The sequence below is a fragment of the Lissotriton helveticus genome, chromosome 3_1 (genome assembly GCF_964261635.1).
Source record: "Lissotriton helveticus chromosome 3_1, aLisHel1.1, whole genome shotgun sequence".
In the NCBI taxonomy this organism is placed as follows: Eukaryota; Metazoa; Chordata; class Amphibia; order Caudata; family Salamandridae; genus Lissotriton; species Lissotriton helveticus.
The window spans coordinates 382,797,303-382,816,994 of record NC_136061.1 but is presented as its reverse complement, the minus strand read 5'-3'; the positions used below and the strand labels follow the sequence as shown (position 1 = coordinate 382,816,994).

Here is a 19,692-nt window from a genome sequence, read left to right as displayed (position 1 = left end):
CCAGCGGAAAGTCACTGCTCAAAGCCCGGCAAGCAGATTTTAGCCTATGATACAAAAACATTTCAGAAAAGGGCACCTCCTGTCCCTCTTCGGCCACAGGCGGGGGCATGAATTCGTCATTAGGAAACAGATCAGCAAATGTGTGCAGGCCTACGGTACATTGCTTAGACACGCTGATACCACCCTCAATGCAGGGAAGCAAGGGATTGTGTGTCAAAGATAATGATGGAGCATACATCAATGGGACCCACGCTCTCCTTCTCAGCTTGTCCCACACTCACCTTAGTGTCAAAACCATCCAGCCATGTCATAGCACGTCCATAATTTAAATTACAGATTTCCTGTACATCTCTACTTATCCAAATTCCCAAGTATTTAACCTTGCTGCCTCCCATCTCAGAGGGAATTAAGACGCGACCTCTGGAGTATTGCCTCTCAAGGGGAACACAACTGATTTTGCCCAATTTATACAAACACCTGCCAAACCATCAAACCGGATAAACTCACACAACACTGGGTCCAGATTCACTTCAGGATCTATAAGGTAAAGAGTCACGTTATCGGCATATAAGGATATTAACGAACTTCTGGAGCTAAACCTGATACCTCGAGCAGTATGGTGTTGTCTTATTCGGGCCGCCAGTGGCTCCATCGCGATGGCAAAGAGCAGCGGGGACAATGGGCAACCCTGCCGCGTACCACGCGAAATGGGAAAGGGATCAGAGATCAAACCGTTTACCTGTATTCTAGCACTCGGAGCACTGTATAGTAAATGGATTCTGCTTATAAAGAGCGGGCTGAACCCATTCTTGTCAAGATAGCAAATAAGTACAGCCATTCCAGGGTGTCGAATGCTTTTGTGGCATCCAAAAAAAACACAGCAGCACGGACACTGGGGTGTAAATAATGTAGTGTGGAAAAAATGGTGTGATAATTATGAGATGTTGATCTCCCCGGGATGAACCCTGATTGGTCAGGGAGAGCTACCAGGGGCAACAAGGGCTGCAGTTGGTTAGCCAATAGTTTGCCGAAAATGTTCACATCCACATTAATTAATGAGAGGGCCTGTAGGAGTCCAACTCATCCTCAGCTTTGCCCGGTTTCAGCAACGTAACTATTAGGGCCTCTCTCATAGAGTCAGGCAGTTTGCCCACTTCCAAGGCCTCCTCATACACTGCAAGAAGTTTGGGTGCCAGCACTTCCGCATAAGTCTTGTAAAACGCGGTTGTGAGGCCATCGGGACCCGGTGCTTTGTTTAGAAGCATACTTTTTATAACTAGTTCAACGTCTTCAGTTGTTATCGGAAGATCCATATACTTCCTATATGTGTCATTAAACCATGCCAACGCAATAGACTCGAGAAAGGACCCCAACCCCCCCCGGCATTCACCTTGGGTGGCTGTGTATAGATCGGAGTAAAAGCCCAAGAATGTCCTCAATATCTCCCCCTGTTCCCTTACCATGCTGCCAGATTTGTCTTTCATCTCATGAATGTGTGTCGCCGTTCTGGAGGGCCTGACCATATTCGTCAACGTGCGCCCCGGCATGTCCCTCTCCCCATACCTCCTCGCCTCTGCATATTTCCCAAGGAATTTTACCTCACGTGGCGCTTCCTCAGCATAATCCAACAGTTTAGCTTTTAACAACCCGGGAGCATCACAGCTGCCTACAGTAAAGTACTACGCTTCAAGCTTCTTAATATCAGCCTCCAAGGAAGCCAGGGAGCCCCTTATGGCCTTGAGCACCACCGCCTGCGATGCAATGCATTGCCCCCTTATAACCACCTTAAAGGCTTCCCAAAGCTCACCCTCTGTATCAACTAACCCAGTATTATTCTGAAAATAGTCTGCAATATCATTCCCGATTTCTGATTTAAAGGCCTCATCGAGTAGCGCGTGTAGCGGAAGTCTACAGGTGAACGCACGCCTATGCATAGAATGGAAGGGACAGCCGCAACCAGGCCCGGACTGGCCATAGCGGGCACCGGGCAATCCCCCGGTGCGCCACACGGGTGGGGGGCGGTTTTGGGGCCCTGGGGGCCGTTATTATTACAGGGCCGTTTTTGAAGCATTGCTGCAAAATCGGCCCTGTACCAAAATCGGCTGAAAACCGGCCCCGGCAAAGAGCTCGGCGGTACCTCCAACCCCCCGAGTGGGGAGGGGGGCCGGCCGAGCACTTTGCCAGGGCCAGTTGTGGTTCCCAGTCCGGCCCTTGCCGCAACATGCATGGGGCATGATCAGACAGGGAGCGTGGCAAGTGTTCAACCTCGTCTGCGCAGGCGGGCATATCTCGGGACAGCAGCCAATAATCAAGGCGAGACCATGCACTATGATGCTCTGAAATACAAGTGCCCTCCTTCAACGTTCCGTGCCTTCTCCTCCAGATATCTATCAGGTCCACTTCTGCTATTATCTCCTGAAGGGCCATGCAGGCTGCCGGGTGCAGGGATCTAGCTGTGCCCTTTCTGTCTAGACTCTCATTAAGTATTGCATTAAAGTCACCTCCCCACAAAATAGTGTCACATCCAGTCGATTTGATTCTTGACCATAGTGTAGTAAAGAAGTCGAGGGAATCAGAATTCGGGCCGTGTAGAGCCGCTATGAGAACGGACACTCCACAAAGGAGCCCCTGCACCAGGAGGTAACGTCCTTCTGGATCTACTTGCGCCAACCCCTCCTTCCAATCCAGCCCCCTTCTTATCAACACCGCCACCCCCCTGGCATAGTAAGAATAGATCGCAGAGTATGCATGCCCCCATCTGTTGTGGCAGAGTTTACTGGACGGTGCAGTGTTTAAATGTGTTTCCTGTAAAAGATATATTTCCACTTTGTGAGGTGCTAAGTAAGCATGCATCAACCTCGATTTCCTGCCATCATTTATACCACGAACATTCCAAGTAAGACAATTCAATGCGTTTTCAGGGGCCATTCACAACTGCAATAGGGCGTCTCATAGCATGTCTCTGCACATGACACAATATGAATATTGGAAGCTCCAACTGTGCACCACCTCCTTGAATGACTGGCATTGCATGACATAACAACCCCTCCCAACCGCCCCCCACCCACTCCAACCCCCCAATCAGGTTGCAGAGAACCCCACCCTACGTTGAACTTCAAACAGTGAAGAATTGAACAAATACGGGAACCTTCCCTTGGATGCGCAGCGATACCGGCATGTGCCCTTGCATTATACAACGTGGTCGGGAAAACTGTGGAAGACCCACCTCGCCCAGGAACCCGTAGCATAGAAGATAGGGAGAAGACTGTGGGTGCAGCCACCTCAAATTCCCACAGGCCAGACAGGGCAGTCAAACCTGACCTTCCCGCCCAACGCCAACACAATATGCAACACCTGTTCATACAATACCCCAGTTAGTCATTGTCACTTAAGTCCCCTCCTGACGCCTCAGCTGCAGCCTGTTTCTTCTTAGACTCAGGTCCTCCCACATGTTTTGCGAATTTCAGCGCCGACTTTGCATCCGTGAAGAAGTGCGGTTTACCATCCAATGAGACCTTCAGCCTTGCACGGTAGAGCAGGGAGTAGGGTATTTGTGCCTGTAATAGGATGCGTTTCGCAGGGAGGAATTCTCGTCTTGCTGCTTGCACTGCAGGCGTGAAATCTGGGTAGAACAATATGACATTTCCTTTATGGGTGATCTTGCCTTTTTCTCCGGCCATGCGAAGCACTAGATCCCTATCTTGGTAGTTCATTAATCTCGCAATGATGGGCCGAGGCGTCGCTCCTACAGATGGTCTTGGTCCCAATGACCTATGCGCCCTCTCCACCGTGAACACATCAGAGAGATGTGGGTTGAACAGCTCTCGGAGCAAGTCGGACACGTACGTTTCCATTTTAGTGATGGGGTCGTCTCCGGGATTCCCGTGATGCATAGATTATTGCATCTCAACCTCACCTCCAAATCCTCATTCTTAGCCCTGATTATCCCCAACAGTTTATCCATATGAAGTAGTTATTCTTTCGTTTCTACTTGAAATTCGTGGCATTCAGTGTGTCGATTTTGAAGGGCGTCCAGACGGGTCTCATGCGTTCCAACTTGAGATTTGACTGCATCCAGCTGTGAGGTTAAGTTGTCAAGTTTAGCATCAATGTTGCGAAGACTGGAGGGCATGTCCAGCATCAGGGTTCTAAGATCCGGACTCTGATCGTCCCCGTCCGTGTCCCGGGAGTTTCCCTGCTTGGCTTACTTTTTATTTTCTAACGTGAGTTTTGGCTGCCTGGCGTCCTGTCGCCCCATTGTAACAGATATGTAAGCCAAATCAACGTGGCACCCAGGTGTGCCAAGGTCCTCTCTTAGTAAGGTACAGGCTTGCGAGCAACAGGTCACCGCAAAAAGCCCACTCCGCCACCGTCACCTCGGATCAGCGCTGCAATACAGTAGACAGGGTATGTACTTTCAGGCAAACGTCCTCCCTACCCAGCAGGGCGCCACTGATCTCTGCGGTTCCACTGGTGTGGCCCCTCCCACACCTCACAATATCAACAGTGAGGACAGCAGCAATGGCGGACGGCTGCCAGCCAGCGCCGTATTTATGATCCAAATGGCAGTCACCCCACCAGCAACACTGGCAGGAGCTCCAGGGTCGTCGCATCCAGTTCTGTTGATAGAGGGCACCAACCGTCCAAAAATCAGCCACGGGTTGAAACACTTCCCCACTTGCTCTGGAGTCCGGCACCTACAGGTGGTCCCACAAAATGGCCGCCTCCTCGCTTTGCTGCCACCGCCGCTGTGATGATGGAGGTCAGCCCAGAGTACTGCCAATGCCCAAGGAGCAGCCAGGATGTTGCAATCTCACCTCGTGTCGTGATTAACCGCGCAGTGTGGTCAGAATGCAGGATATAGTACTCTCCGTCCCCACAGGCCTTTTATCCTTGTGTTACTCTTTCCAGTGCCCCAGCCGTGCAAGTTGCCCCCCACCGCGGGACCCACACAGGAGAACCCGGACTATGCAGATGAGCAGACACGACCAGGGGCCCCCGCAGCTACTCACAGGGCTTCCGTGTCCACTCCCCCAGCCCTTATAGCTCCAGCACAATCTACATGTGGGCGCCACTCCAAGGTCAGGTCTGGCGAGATGCACAGCCTCCTCCTGCGCCAGGTGCAGCTTACTCGCGCTACTTCACAGCCCAGGGGTGTTGCGGTGCTAGGGATAGGTGCGCAGCCGGTCCCGAAGGCCAAGCGCCGCCTATCTCGCCAGTTTGCGCCTCTCACCACACGCACAGGGACTTAACCAGGCTCCGCCGCGGATCTTCCGATCAGGCCTCCAGCGCCGTGGGCTCGATTACACGCACTTCCCACCAGTCGAGCTCCACGTCCTCCTGCGGCAGCCTCGGCGAGCACTCCGCGTCCTCCGCACTTGGATCGAGTCTGCACAGGGGTCTCAGGATTCCTGGAAGCACCTCACCACACAGTTCGCCGCAGTTGTAGCTGGTACTGGCGATATGGGATCACACCAAAGTGCAGGATAACTGAAGGATTTCGTCCCGACCTGCGGAGCGCACTCAAAGAGCGGCCATTCCGCTGCTCAGCAGGCCACGCACCCAGGCATCCTTAGAAACTTAAATGTCCCAAAGGGTGTCACGAAGGTTGTGAGGTCTTGAGAAGTAGAGTGAAGCTTAACCTGGTGGTAAGCAGAGGTTAAATCCAAAGAAGAAAAATGCCTTGCCCCTTTAAGAGAGCACAACATCTCAGTGATGTTGGGTAAAGGGTAGTGGTCAACAACCACTACTCTGTTGAGCTCTCTCAGGTCCACACAGAGTCGGGCCTCACCATTAGCCTTCCGAGCCATCACAACCAGAGAGACCCACTCAGTTGCCTCAAATTCTTGAATAATGCCCTTCTACAGAAGTTTGTCCAATTCACAGTTCATGCTCTCCCTCACTAAAAGAGGCATGTTCCAAACCTTTGCGACTTTTTGAACAATATTTTTCTTCAGATTTATGCATAGTTTTTAAAGCAACCTAGATCACTTCCAAAAACAGCGGGAAACACCATGATCCAAGCTTGAGCGGGATGGTCAACCACAATCACAGGTGGTAACTCTTTTAAGCAGACTGTGGAGGATTTTCATTAGGATGAAGAAACATATGAAGATCCCTTTGATGAAACCAACTAATAAGCGAATCGCCTTTCATTGAAACATAGATCTTCCCAGGGATGACCCTCCCTTTGAAATCAATTGCTCCCCAAAAGTAACCTAGCAAGTCTATAGTCACCCGACCATACCTTTTGGGTCTGATGTCTGGTTTTGAAAGAGAAATCTTGCCTTGTAAATTGCTCTCATAAAAGGTCTTTGGCACCAACGTAATTTTGGCTCCAGAGTCAGGTGCGTCATTAACTAGTTAATGTTAATGTTAATGTTATTTGGGATTTGTTGAGCGCTCGTACGCCCGGAGGCTTCATGGCGCTATAGGAAGGAACCAGGCAGGCAGTCAGTGAGTGGAGCTATACTGTGATGAGCTTGAGAAAAAAGCCAAGTTTTCAGAGATTGTCTGAAGCTGAGGATGTTATCATTCAGCTTTATGTGAAGAGGGAAAGAGTTCCAAAGAACAGCAGCAAGGTGGTCGAAACAGCTACCTCCAAGGCGCTTCCTTTTGAATAGAGGTACAGTCAGAAGAGATTTATAAGTGGATCGGAGGTGACGGGTGGGGCAGTATTTTTTGAATAACTCTCTGATGAATAAAGGGCCAGAGTCGTTCAGGGACCTGAACAAAATACATCCGGCTTTAAAGGCCACACGCTGCTCGACAGGCAACCAGTGTAGCTGTTTGAGGCCAGATCTGATGGATTGCCTCCTGGGGATATTCAAAAGAAGCCTGGCGGCTTGGTTCTGAACAAGCTGGAGGCGCTTGAGCTCTCCAGCTTGGAGGCCGAGATAGAGACTGTTAGAAAAATCCAGCCTGGACAGAACCAAGGAGATGACAATCTGTGTGAGGGCTGCTGAGGAAAAGAAGCGAGCAATTTTTTTTATTTTCCTCAGTTGGAAGATACTGGAGGATACCATCGCTCCAACCTGTCTTTTTAGCGAGAGATCCTCGCTGATGAAAATACCTAGGCTCTTGACCACAGATGACTTAGTTAGGGGGACTCCCATACTAGTAGGCCAGAAGCTGGAATTCCAACTAAGTAAGCTCTGTCCGGGCAAGACCAACTCGGTCTTGCCCGGGTTCAGCTTCAGGTGATTGCAGCTCATCCAGCTCAGTATATGGGACATAGTTCTTTGAAATTCCACCACTGAGTCCTTGGTGTTAAGAGGAAAGATGAGCTGCAAATCATCCGCATAGTTAAAAATAGTTACATTTGCATTCCGGAGGGAGTGCAAAAGAGGGCGTAGGTATACATTAAAGAGCAGGGGAGACAGCGAGGAACCTTGTGGTACCCCGCAGGTGGTAGATATAGTGGGAGCAGAGAAGGAGCCCAATCTGACCGATTGTGTACGGCCCGTGATAAAAGAGCGGATCCAGCTCAGAGCAGGGCCCCTGAGACCTGCCTGTTCGACACGGTCGACCAAGATGGTATGGTCGACCGTGTCGAATGCAGCGGAAAGATCCAGTAGCACGAGCGCCTGGTGAATTCCTGCATCTGCATTCCGCCTCAGAGTGTTTAGCACCGAGAGAATGACCGCCTCGGTGGAATGACAAGGTCGGAACCCTGCTTGATTCGGTGCCAGATACTCAGATTTTTCCAAAAAGCTGGAGATAATTTCACAAACATGTGACTCCAGCAGTTTGGCGCAGTATGGCAACAACGATATGGGTCTATAGTTGATAGGATCTAGCGGGTTTGCTCCTGCCTTTTTTACGAGGGGAACGAGAAGAGCTTTTTTCAAATTACATGGGACTTTACCCTGTGCAAGTGACCCATTCAGTAAGGAGAGTAAACACCCAGGAAGATTGGTGCCCACTTCCTTAAAGATGTGAGGGGGACAAATGTCATCAGGGGACCCAGTTTTGACTTTGGTTAGAAGCTTGAGTAAATTGACATTGTCTATGAGGGGAAAGGAGTCCAAAGTGGCAGAGTTGAACGAAGTATCTGCAAACAAAAGAGGGGGCTGAGTGAGAGGGATACTTTGTTTAATAGTGCAGATTTTATCAAGGAAAAAACTGTTAAGTGTGTTGCAGAACTCTTGGGTAGGGACCATCGGAAGAGAGATTCTATCGCTAGAGCTAAGATTTTCCACGATATTAAACAGCACTTTTGATTTATTTTGGGCCTTAAGTATTTTATCCGAGAAATAGCTAGTTTTGCTTTTTAAGATGAGATTTTGATACTCCCTGCGAGCCTTACGAAAGTTGGCTCTATCGTGTTCTAAATAGGCTGCGCGCCACTTGCGCTCCATTTGACGAACCTTAAGTTTGAGGCTTTTCAGGTGAGGTGTAAACCACCTGTGAGCGTCATTGGGGCGAGAGCGGGAGAAGTTAATGCAGGGAGCATGGACTTCAGCTGCCTGGAGTAACCATTCTGAGAAAACCTCTTCTGATTTTTCTATGTCCTGATCCAATGAGGGACAGGTGGAGGTTAACGATTCAAGAAAAGCCGGGATAACAACATTTTTCCACATTCTTGCCTTCCCACCTTGTTGAGACACAGGTTTGCTGTTTTTTGCAATGGTCATGATGAAATTGATCAAAAAATGATCCGACCAGATGCACGGCAAGATGGAGTTGTTTTGAGACCATATTTGGTCGAGGCTGTGCCCTTTATCATGGGTAGGGAGGTGAATGTGTTGGATGAGATTAAAGTCCAAAAAAGTTTCTTTCAGTGTGGCTGCCTGAGAGTCAGACTCCACCGAGTCCAGCCAGAGATTAAAGTCACCCAGCAGTATGATTTTGTCAAAGGTGATGATCAGGGGGTCAAGTTGTTCCGATAGAGATGCAACAAAGGTGGGCATGTTTTGAGGGGGGCGATATATGAGGATCATAAGAAGTGATCCAGTATCCACATCCATTTTAGAAATTAAATTGTCTGATCCTGTTAGATCAAAAGATGGTAATAGAGAGACTTTAAGGTCTCTGCGAATAATCGCAGCAACCCCTCCGCCCCTCTTACCTGCTGGCCTGTCGACATGCAGTATATAATACTCTGCGGGAACTGCCGCCAGGATGTCAGGTAAGGATGCCTCATTAAGCCAGGTCTCAGTTAGACATAAGAGATCTGGTTGTTCGGCCTGAAGCAGAAGGAAGATGTCTAAATGATGTTTTACCATGGACCTGGTGTTTACATATAAACATTTAAGAGTAGTCTGAAGCACAGGTGGAGGTAGAGGAGCAGACCGTAGTGCGGGTTTACCGGCTTTTGCAAGCATAAACTCCGGTTTTAAAATACTAGTACAAGTTCATAAGGACCGTCAGATGTATCCCCAGAAACTTGGCAAATAACAATTTCTTCTACATCTTCCTCAAAAAAATCCATCTCCCTGACTTTCTTTTGGACCTTTCCAGATCTACAACACTTGGTAATGACCTCTCTTGCCACAAATATTGCATATGACTTTCCAACCTGGACAGTCTTTGAAATTAGCCATGTGACCAGAGTCACCCCACCTAAAGCACTTTCCTTGGAAACCCTTCTGAGAAGTCGATTTTTTAGGCAAATACATTTTGGGTTTAACAGTTTTGTCTACCACCACCTCACTTCAGAACTCTTCTTTCTTTTCATTTGAAGAGTCCTCCTTTATAACATCAACACATGCTTTTGAATGTTCATGACTCTTAGCTATGGTTATAACTTCTTGAAGATTTGGATTGTCCTTTTGCCATAAAACATCCCTTGTTTTGTCCCGTACACAACCCAACATAAACTGATTCCTCAAGCATTCCTCCAACGCAGCACCAAAGTTACAAGTTGAGGCCAATTTGCGCAAAATCATTATATATTGCTGAACCGACTCTTCTTGCCTCTGCATCCTTCTTCCAAAATGATAACGCGCAAGAACAGTACTTTTTTAGGGAGATAGTGTCAGTGTAGCTTTTTTATGCAGATCTCATACTCATTGAGCGAAGCAGAGTCACTATCTGAGAGTTCAGGGAGGTGTTCAAATACTTCTTGGCCCTCAGAGCCTAAACAATGCTTGAGAAGTGAAGTTTTCCTCTCTGCACTTAAAGAAGTCCCATAGAAACGAGCATAATGAGCAAATACCTTTTTCCGTTTTTGCCAGGGAATAGGGGGATCACCTAGTGAAGTTAAAAAAAAACAGGGGTGTTGTGACATTTTGCATTTTTGAAGTGAATGTAAATGAAACTTTCAATAATAATAAAAGTACCACTGAGTTTGTCAGAAATTAAGCAGGTAAGAAATAGACAATTTGCACCTACCGTGTGCCTTTACACCGAGAATACACACGTAAAATAACAAGCTACGAGCATAAGATGTAATCATTTTTTAAGAAAGAACATTAAAATTATTCTCACTTCATGCTATGTACAGGTGCAGAATAATCTAACATTTCTTGTAAAAACGAAGAAGCTGTGTGCATCAGCGTGTAGGAAACTGATGAGCTGCAGGTTTTAAGTAAACTTAAGTGATACTCAACTGTGCGCGTCAACGCGTAATGTTGACAAACAGCAGTGAAGTAAAAAAAATACTTAGAACACAAAGAGCTGTGCACATCAGCGCGTAACTTTGTGCAGTCCACCGATGAATAACAATAGGTCAGGCAGCAATGGACAATGGCCGCGTCCTGGACTCAAGTCTCCCTCAAGATGGCGACTTTGCATGAAGACGTATACGTGACTAACAACGCGACTGGAGAAGTTAGGCTGAAACTGAAGATGGCCGCAGGTAAAGTGTAAGATAAAAAGGTGGCTGCCTCTCAGCGCGACTACATACTTCTTGATGGAAGTCACAGAGTATGCGCAGAGGGTCAGGCAGCGTCAGGCAGCAATGGGAGGCACATGAAGGAATGAAGGCCCAATGAGGGAACACAACGAATGCACCACCCATGGAAGTTAAAAAACGAGAATGAACACGCATCAAACTCTCGGCAGACCGGCAAATGTACATAAAGTGCTCCTACCGTCTTGCAATGCATGTGCTCGAAGAGCGCTCCTAGATCACTCAACTGGAAGCGTGCTGAAAATGGAAACACAGCAGATATTAGAGAAGTAGCTGAGGTTCACCGGTAGCGGCAATCTGTAAATAGAAAGCTTCGTTCTTCTTATGGATGTTTCGCTGTTGTGGTTTCTTATGAGGTAAAACTGTGTGCATCCCATGCATAGGAAAATCATCGCCAAAATGTAGAAGTGGGTCATTTCCGAAGAGCAGGCTTAGACATACTCTGTTGATTAGGAGTCCTTTATTGAGGACCACAGTTACATAGAGTACCCATCCAGCAAAGCACTGAGTACAACTGACTAAAAAAGTTTGAACAGCGCCCGGCAACCAATACCACTTTCCAAATTCTAGAAGCCGTGCCTGGCAGGGAGTAATGTTGAGAACACCACAATTGTGTCTGTGAATGCTGTCTTCGGAAGACCCTCGGAGTTATTCGCTATTGATAGATGTGATGCATTAATTACAGAAAATCACTAAAATTGTGCAAAAACGGGTACCTCCACAGTATGTGTCTGTGAAAAGCATCACTTTTCCACTACTGAGGCCAATATTGTTGCCTGAAAGGTGTGACTGACACTGTCTGTTTGGCAGAGGCCTTCAAACCAGCATATGATGTAGTTAATAGCAGCTGTAGATGTTTTACCATTATTTCCAGCCAAGCCAGACAACCCTCCTACACTGACGTAATCAATTCATGAAAATGTCTCAGGATGGAATGGATGGTGTAAGCTACGTAATTGTCAGAATGGAAAGTGAAGGGAACCATTGCATGAACACTCCTCATTGAGGACTCAAGTCTACCATTAATTGGAATGAAAGGGTGAGAATTCTCTGTAACAACAGCAGTACAACCAGCAAGACTGGAAAGTGTTGTTTGGAACAATGTGTAGCGTCATGCACAAGATTTACTGATAATCAGTGGTAGTGCGCTAGGGTTGCAGCAAGTGCCTTTGTTGGATATTTGCAGAACTACAATGTTGGTGTTCGGATTTAGGGGCCGATTAGGATGGCGGTTAATCCGCATCCCCCGGGCCGGCGGATGCCAACGCCGGCCTGGAGGATGCGGATTAACCGCCGCAGCCACATACAGCACCCACCGCCAGATTAGGATGGCGGTGGGATTGAGGATGGACCAGCGGCGGACGGCAGGTCCGTCCGCCGCTGATCCGCGGGGTGGGGAGGGCCATTTGGTGACGCTGTCTGCAAGACACCGTCAGCCAAATTAGAATGTTCACGGAGACATGCTTTTCCGCGGCGGCTTTTCCGCTGTGGAAAAGCATGTGGACTTTGGCTTTTGGGGGCCCGTTGCAGGCCCCCAGGGTGTCGGGGGGTGGGGGTTGCACATGGGGGGTACCTATGGTACCCCCCAACATTTACATGCACAAAACGGCAGGCACCGCGTGGTGCCTGCCGCTTTGTGCATGTAAATGTAAATCATGCATTTTTAACATTGCGGCGGGTGCTGCTTGAAGCAGCACCCGCCGCAATGTTAAAAATACAGGATGTGACCGCCAGGGTGGCGGTCACATCCTAATTTGCACGGAGGGACCGCCGCTGCCCCTGCGGACGGTCCCTCCACCTCTGGGGTGGCGGACGGACGAAGGTCCGCCTGCCATCCTAATCTGCCCCTTAGTGTGTAAATTCTGCATTTGAAATGCGGTTGTAGGTGTATCTTGTCAGTAAGGACCACGGCTGCTGATGGCTGCACTGTTAATATTCTGGTATTCTAGGTAGCAATAGGGGTTAAGATTTTCCTTCTTCATGAGTAACGACTCTCTCTGGAAAGAGGAACATTGTGTAATATTTACATTATTTACCAGTACTCTCCATTATTTCTAGTCCTGCTCTCCCATTTCTCAGTCCTTAACCTCTGCCCACTCTCCCACACTTCTTCAAACTTTGGTCCAACAGGGCTTGGTAAGAATCAGGGACACATTTAGAATAAAACCGATAGTTTTCACCTCATGAATAAAGGCCTCATTTATAACTTAGCAACTGTCCACTGGATTACTAGCGGTTGGGAGGGCACTACCTCCACTGAGTGCTTAATTTCTAAATGAACAGGCGTAGGTGCCCAATTTCTTTGGTAGAAGGCAACTGACGCTGCCCACATCCAACAACTGGGTCATACTACCCCAGACCCCATGCCTACTCTTTGCCACACCCACTCCCTTGCATACCACACCGTCTCATTCATATAAGCAGAGATACAAGGTGCATCCTTCCATTGTCTCCCATGCACCCATAGTGCTGAGCAATGCGGCAGGTTGGAACTTTAGATGCAAGTTCCCTCATTTGAGTCGATCAAAACTAAGAATAGAGTGTGAATGTCTCTCTGGTGCCTGTGCAGTTCGGAAGTCATAAAGGTTAGAAACAGCCAAGAGTAGGAAAGAGGCAGTTGAGGCCTGGTGCAGTGCTCTGCGGACACTCTTGACACCGAAAACTCAGGTTGGTCATTCTACCACAGGACTCAGTAAGCTTACACCATCAGTTTTGGCAGCTTGTGCACCTCTGATTAGGAGATATGACATTATATGATTGGCTATTTATATTGCGCACAGGTACTACAAGGAGTGTCCTGGCACAGATGTAGCTAGGTCAGTAGTGAAAGAGTTAGGCTTGCACAAAGAGCCAGGTTTTCAGTTTCTACTTAAACAGCACTGAATTATTCATGGAGCGCAACTTCAACGGGAGCTGAATCCATACTGATGAGCCCAAAAATGCTAGTGATCTGCCCCCTGCCCTTTGACGATGAAACTTTGGGATCGCTGCCAGGAATAGCTGTCTAGTAGGGTTGTTAAAGCTAAATCTTGCTCTGAGGTAATCAGGTCCTGTCTGATACAGACCATCATGTACCAATACCAGAGTATTAAATTTGACTATCTCTCTGATGGGCAACCAATAAACAGACACCTACCAACCTTATGACTTGAGGACAGAACAATAGTCTATGGTCATAAGTTATTCACTGTGTTTTTTACGAGTCTTTCTGTGGTCCTGGTGGGGAGGCATCGTCTGGCCAAAATGTTTGGCAGACATTTGGTGGGAATGTCCTTAAGCGGATGATTTCTGTTTTTTCCTCATTACATTTGAGTTGAGCTTTGGCTAACCAGTGAAAAACGGTGGTTAGGCAGGTTTTAATGTGTGTGCCCTTCTGCTCAGATCCCTTGTTCCAGGAGAAGAGCAGTTGTGTGTCACTTGCGATTAGGAGATCACTCTCGGTCCCAATTCTTCTGCTAAAAAAGCCAGGGGAGTGAGATCTAAGTTGAAATGTGTTGGACTCAAGGCTGAGCCCTGGGGGACACCTGTATCCACTTACCGTTGACTGGCCAAGCAGGGAGGCCCCCAAACGTACTGGCTTCTGTCTGCTAAAAATGACAATAGTCAGTCCAACACCTGCCCTGCCACTCCAATGGCCTGGAGACGGTCTAACAGCAGCATATGGAGTATCTTATCAAAAGCCACTGATGGGTCCATCATGATCAATACAGCCACTCCCTCCCATCCAAGGATCCTTTAATATATTCTGGAAGGATGGACAGGCCTATAGGGCAATCAGGCACTGCCCGATTGGCTGGTCTGACATTACAGTGTGCGGACTGTTTTTTGTCTCTTTGTGGGTCTGTTTTATGGTCTGCTGGGCCCAGTTTTTACTGTTGATTTCCCTGGTGTTAAAGCTACATTGCATGCAGTAACCTCAAATCCATGCAGTCTTCCATGCCATGCAAAACAAGCATACAACGTATCTTTACTAATTCAAACCTGCCCTAATTTGCAAACATGGGCCCACTTTTATTTACCTGTCTAATTCACTATTGGGGGCCAATTTTATTTTGGTGCCAGGGCCTATTTTCTGTCTCAGTTTGACCCTGTCCTACTTTAATGGGATTCAGCCCTACAGTGGTTTCATTTACAACATTGAAGGTTTGGTGAGCGCACACCACGTTTAAAGTACCTACTATGCAAAGGGTTTCATTTAGAGAAAACAAGCTCCCAAACCGGAATTTTATTTTCTCTGAATAAAAAACAAATGGCTCCAGCAAACAGAGGAATATATTTACAAGCCCCTAACACCACGGGACTGTCACTTTTTCTGACGCTTCCAGTGATGTTACACCCTACACCATATTTAAAAGGTGGTGATAGGCCACTTAACGTGGCTCAATGCCACCTTGTAACTATGGCCTTTTACACCGCAGTTTGCTGCTGCAAAGGGGTGGGTGATGGGTCAATAGCTTTTGACGCTGCCCCAGATTTACAAGGCTGGGAGAGGCGCTATAAATCAGGGCAAGGTAATACCTGGTCTTAGAATGGTGTGAGAAGGAAAGATTATTTATTTTTTCTTGTTTTTTGCTCTTTCTATGTGTGTTGCATAATGCAGCATATATAGAAATACCCAATTGCCATTATTGATTGTTTATGTGCAGGAAGGTGTCCCTTCACTCACATGAATAATTGCCCCTTCAGCTAGGGTGGCTGTGCTGGTGCTAAGCAGCTTTCTAAACACCAGCACTAGGGGAAATGCAGGGGTGCACCGTATTTTTGTAAATATGGCACATTACTGCGTTTTAAAAATGTTGGAGGAGGCGTTGCAAATTTGCCGTAGCACAGCGCTCAGGCATTTTCTTGCAAATATCCCCTAGAGTTTTCTCCCTGTGTGTGGGAGTCATTTAAAATTTTCTATCCCTGTTTGGCAGACAATGTCAGGGAAATGGGTGACTGTCATCCCATCGTCAACAGGGTGGGGCAACCGCCACTATGACCCGGCAGTCTTTTGGCGGACAGACCGCTGTGTCAGCAGAACCAGCAGAGGCTTAACCTACAATAAGACAGTGGCTCCCATGACTCTAGAGCTGGAGAACCACATAATTGGCTTGGCTAAAGGCCTGACCTTTTTACAGAGTTCTTGGATGTGGAAACAAGAATTGGTGCACAAGTGACTACTGGTAAGTAATATAAACATTTTACGCCTTTAAATAAATTAAAATTACCTAGTATTTGAAAGGCACAAACACCATTTACCATTAATATAAAGAGCTTCGCATTGTGTACCCTGATTAATAGGTATGTTATATATCACCCTGTAGACAGCATTGCTGCTTGATGGCAACTTTTCGCTGATTGTCTCTTAGAATCTATCTAGTCTAACTCACACCTCTTTGCTCTGTGTACCCCCAGGCGAAGACCGGCTTCCTGCTGAACATCCTTGGAGTACTCACAATCACTCTTTCTATCAACACCTGGACCTACTCCATGTTTAACCTGGGGACTTTTCCATCCTGGGCAAATACCACAAGTGGCCCTTAACCCTGACAGAGATGCCAGCATTACGACTCTCTGTGGGTGACTGAACTGAACTGGCACAGGGACTTGAGCCTCAGAGACTAAAAAACGTGGCACCAGTGACCGTCTTCACCATAACGTGGCCAGACAGCGGCAGCACGTCAAAGGACAGACACCTCTCAGAATCCCACAGAATGTGCAGGCCCTGACCACAGAAACCATTGCAGTGTTTTACCTGACAACCGTAGGTGGAAGATGTGCTCTTGTTTCTCTGGTAGACAGCTGTGATGTTGATAGAGCCCTACTTCTTTAGTGAATGCAGGGGTGGCATCAAAGCAAAAATCAGAAATCCATGCAGGGTCCACCCTAAGGAACTCTTTGTCCAACCATCTATGATAATTGTGCCAATACATACAGGTGAGCAAAGCAGTAAAAACCCCGGTTTAGGTGAACTGATATCGCACTCTACCTACCACCTGCTCTTTCTCCCATCAGTGTATAGTTTTTTTTTCGGTGTATCATACCAAGAAAGTGAGACGAGGTTTTGTGATGTATATTACTATAATAATTAAGAATAAATGGATGAGTAGAGAGTTGAATCCCTACTCACCAAACCGTTTGTGATGTGTCGCAGAAATGTACAACCAAGACCATATCTAAATATCTCGCTATCAGTAGAGTAAGTAGTTTTGTGCAACAGAAGTCTAATCACACTCGTAAAACTGCATCTCCATGTATATATTATTATTTGGGTTACATTATGTATTTATGTCAAATGTTGTTTAACATAACGATACTCTACATCATATGCTATATACACAGGCAAAAGCAAAGGACAAGGGAACCCTACTCACTCAGGAACCAGGGTGCGTACTTTATATAGAAAAACAGCAGTTCCAGTGGAATAGTACATTGAAATTCATTGAGAACTTTCTAGCATAATAGCGATATTCATAAGGGTTATGGAGGGATGTAAATGAGAGAGAACGCTCATGACACCAAGTTTTCTACCACAATTCAATTTGTATTGTTCAAAAAAGGTTATAGCATCTATACTGTACACAATAAATCTCTACTTGTGCAAAGTGTCCCAAGTGTATTTGTAAGAACCAAAAACAAAAAATAGTTCAGTGACAATTGGTGAAGTTATTTACAAGGTTTCAAACAACGGAGTACAAAATTACTCACAGTGAACCCAGCCGGGATCACTGATGTGGTAAAAGAGCACCAAACTCGGATTTACGAGTTCCACTGGATATGTGCTGAACACGAAAGACCCGCATTGGGGAAAATAGCTTGTGCCAAGGAAAATTGCCTACGGCAGTTGCTCGATCGCCAGTAGCATTCTGACACGATCCGACTGTACGTTGCTGACCACCATCAGTGCACCCGGCTGGGTTCACTGTGAGTAATTTTTAACTCCCTTTTGACACACACGGTTGGCACATTTCACCCCCCACGTGAATGAGCATTACGTAATCCAGATGTCCCCTACACGTAGGTCCTGACGAGACCCCACATTCCAGTGGGTCAAAACGCTGTTGACGATTATAGGAAGCGAACTGTCCACACAGCACCTATGATTGGATATGTTTGCTGTAATATGCTGTATGAATTGATTCCAAAACGGTCGCTTTCCTGGAGAATAATTGTTTGAAATCTTGTAAATAACTTCACCAATTGTCACTGAACAGTTTTTTGTTTTTGGTTCTTACAAATGCACTTGGGACACTTTGCACAAGTAGAGATTTATTGTGTACAGTATGGATGCTATACCCTTTTTTGAACAATACAAATTTAATTGTGGTAGAAAACTTGGTGTCATGAGCGCTCTCTCTCTTTTACATCCCTCCATAACCCTTATGAATATCGCTATTATGCTAGAAAGTTATCAATGAATTTCAATGTACTATTCCACTGGAACGGCTGTTTTTCTATATAATATACACAGGCAAGTCATTCATAATTGTGGTGTGTCACCACCTGACAGACACTTCCCTCCTATAGCACTTTACTTAAGAAAAGTCTCCTGATCACAGTGAGGTAAGTCTGCCAATGTAGCTGTGCAAACATTGTTGCTGGCAGGGAGGGAGGGGGCACATAGGGCACAGGAGAGCTGCAGAAGTTATGCCATTGCTCAGGGCTGTGGACATTTGTCAAAATTTGACTTGGCCAATGGACAAAATGTTACAGAAATCTACATGTCCTTGGAAGATATTTACTTGCTCCACCTATTCCATAAATCACTAAGGTACCTAAAGGCAGAGTGTAGACTAGTAATTCACTACATTTCTTGAAGCACATTTGTCATAGAGTGTGTCGAATATGAACCTGTATGACAGAAGGGTGTTCTTTATCCTAGGGCCAACTCTTAGCTGTCCAGCTTCAAAAATACTCACATGCGAAAATGATCTGACAAACATGTGGATAGAAATACCTACACCTCTTGGCAAAGCTTATGAACTATTTATCGGGCAGCCAAAATCGCCTAGCATGTGCTGTGGTTTACTGAGGCAGTATCCACAAGTACAAATAGACACGAGGCAGTCATGGGCAGTTAAATCAATCTCTCCTTTTACATTTCAGGTTAGGTGAGGTGTGATTATATTATTGCGCCTTCACGCTACATCTCCACATTCTTCTCCCACACAAGGAGCATATGCTGCACTGGCAGTATCAACAGCGTTCTCTTGTGCGCAGTACTGGTAAGGTAATGGCACAAGAAAAGTAAGCTCCGCTAACATGAAGAGGTGCAGCATAGCAATAGATGTGTAAGTTTGTCTCACTGAGATTTGTGAACTAGTCACTTTTTTCTTTAAAATGCGAGTTTTCTGCCACTTGTCTCTCTCCTTCCAATGTCCCCAGTCCCCCAAATATGCCTGTTTTCTTCTGGGGAAATCTTGTAATTCTGTTGTCCGATGCTGACATTGTCAGAAGCTGAGCGTTCCGAGGGTCTAAGGGATGATGCTTGGATATTTCGAAATGGTCACATGCATAAAGGCACAAAGTTAAGCACACAGGAAAAACACTCATTGGCAAATCATGTAGGGAAAGAAAAACTACCCTTTATGTGTATATAGGACAAATACTCGCACAGGTGGCACAGTCGCTTTTCCATGGATCTGGTATGGGCTCATTTTTACTGCTGATGTAACTGTGCAACAAGAATGCAACAATACATCAGTTGTATACAATTCTAAGGTGGGAATAATGGATAATTCCACACAGCAGTCAATAAAACCTGATTGTGAGACCTACAAATTAAAATTTTGATAATTTCTGCTTTATATTGAACTCTCTTCTGCAATTTTTGCCATTTTATATAGTTGTAAATT

At 46.6% G+C, this 19,692-nt stretch overlaps 1 protein-coding gene across 2 annotated transcripts in view; it reads left to right on the top strand.

The window, feature by feature from the left end:
- LOC144822502 (solute carrier family 13 member 2-like) overlaps positions 1-16,976 on the top strand; it is a 375,313-nt gene extending 358,337 nt beyond the window's left edge. For both annotated transcript variants that reach the window (XM_078680117.1, XM_078680118.1), the window contains exon 12: positions 16,253-16,976. In XM_078680117.1, coding sequence (XP_078536243.1) covers positions 16,253-16,381 — 129 coding nt within the window. In that variant the 3' untranslated portion in view covers positions 16,382-16,976. The remainder of the gene's footprint in view (positions 1-16,252) is intronic.
- Positions 16,977-19,692: the final 2,716 nt, after the last annotated feature.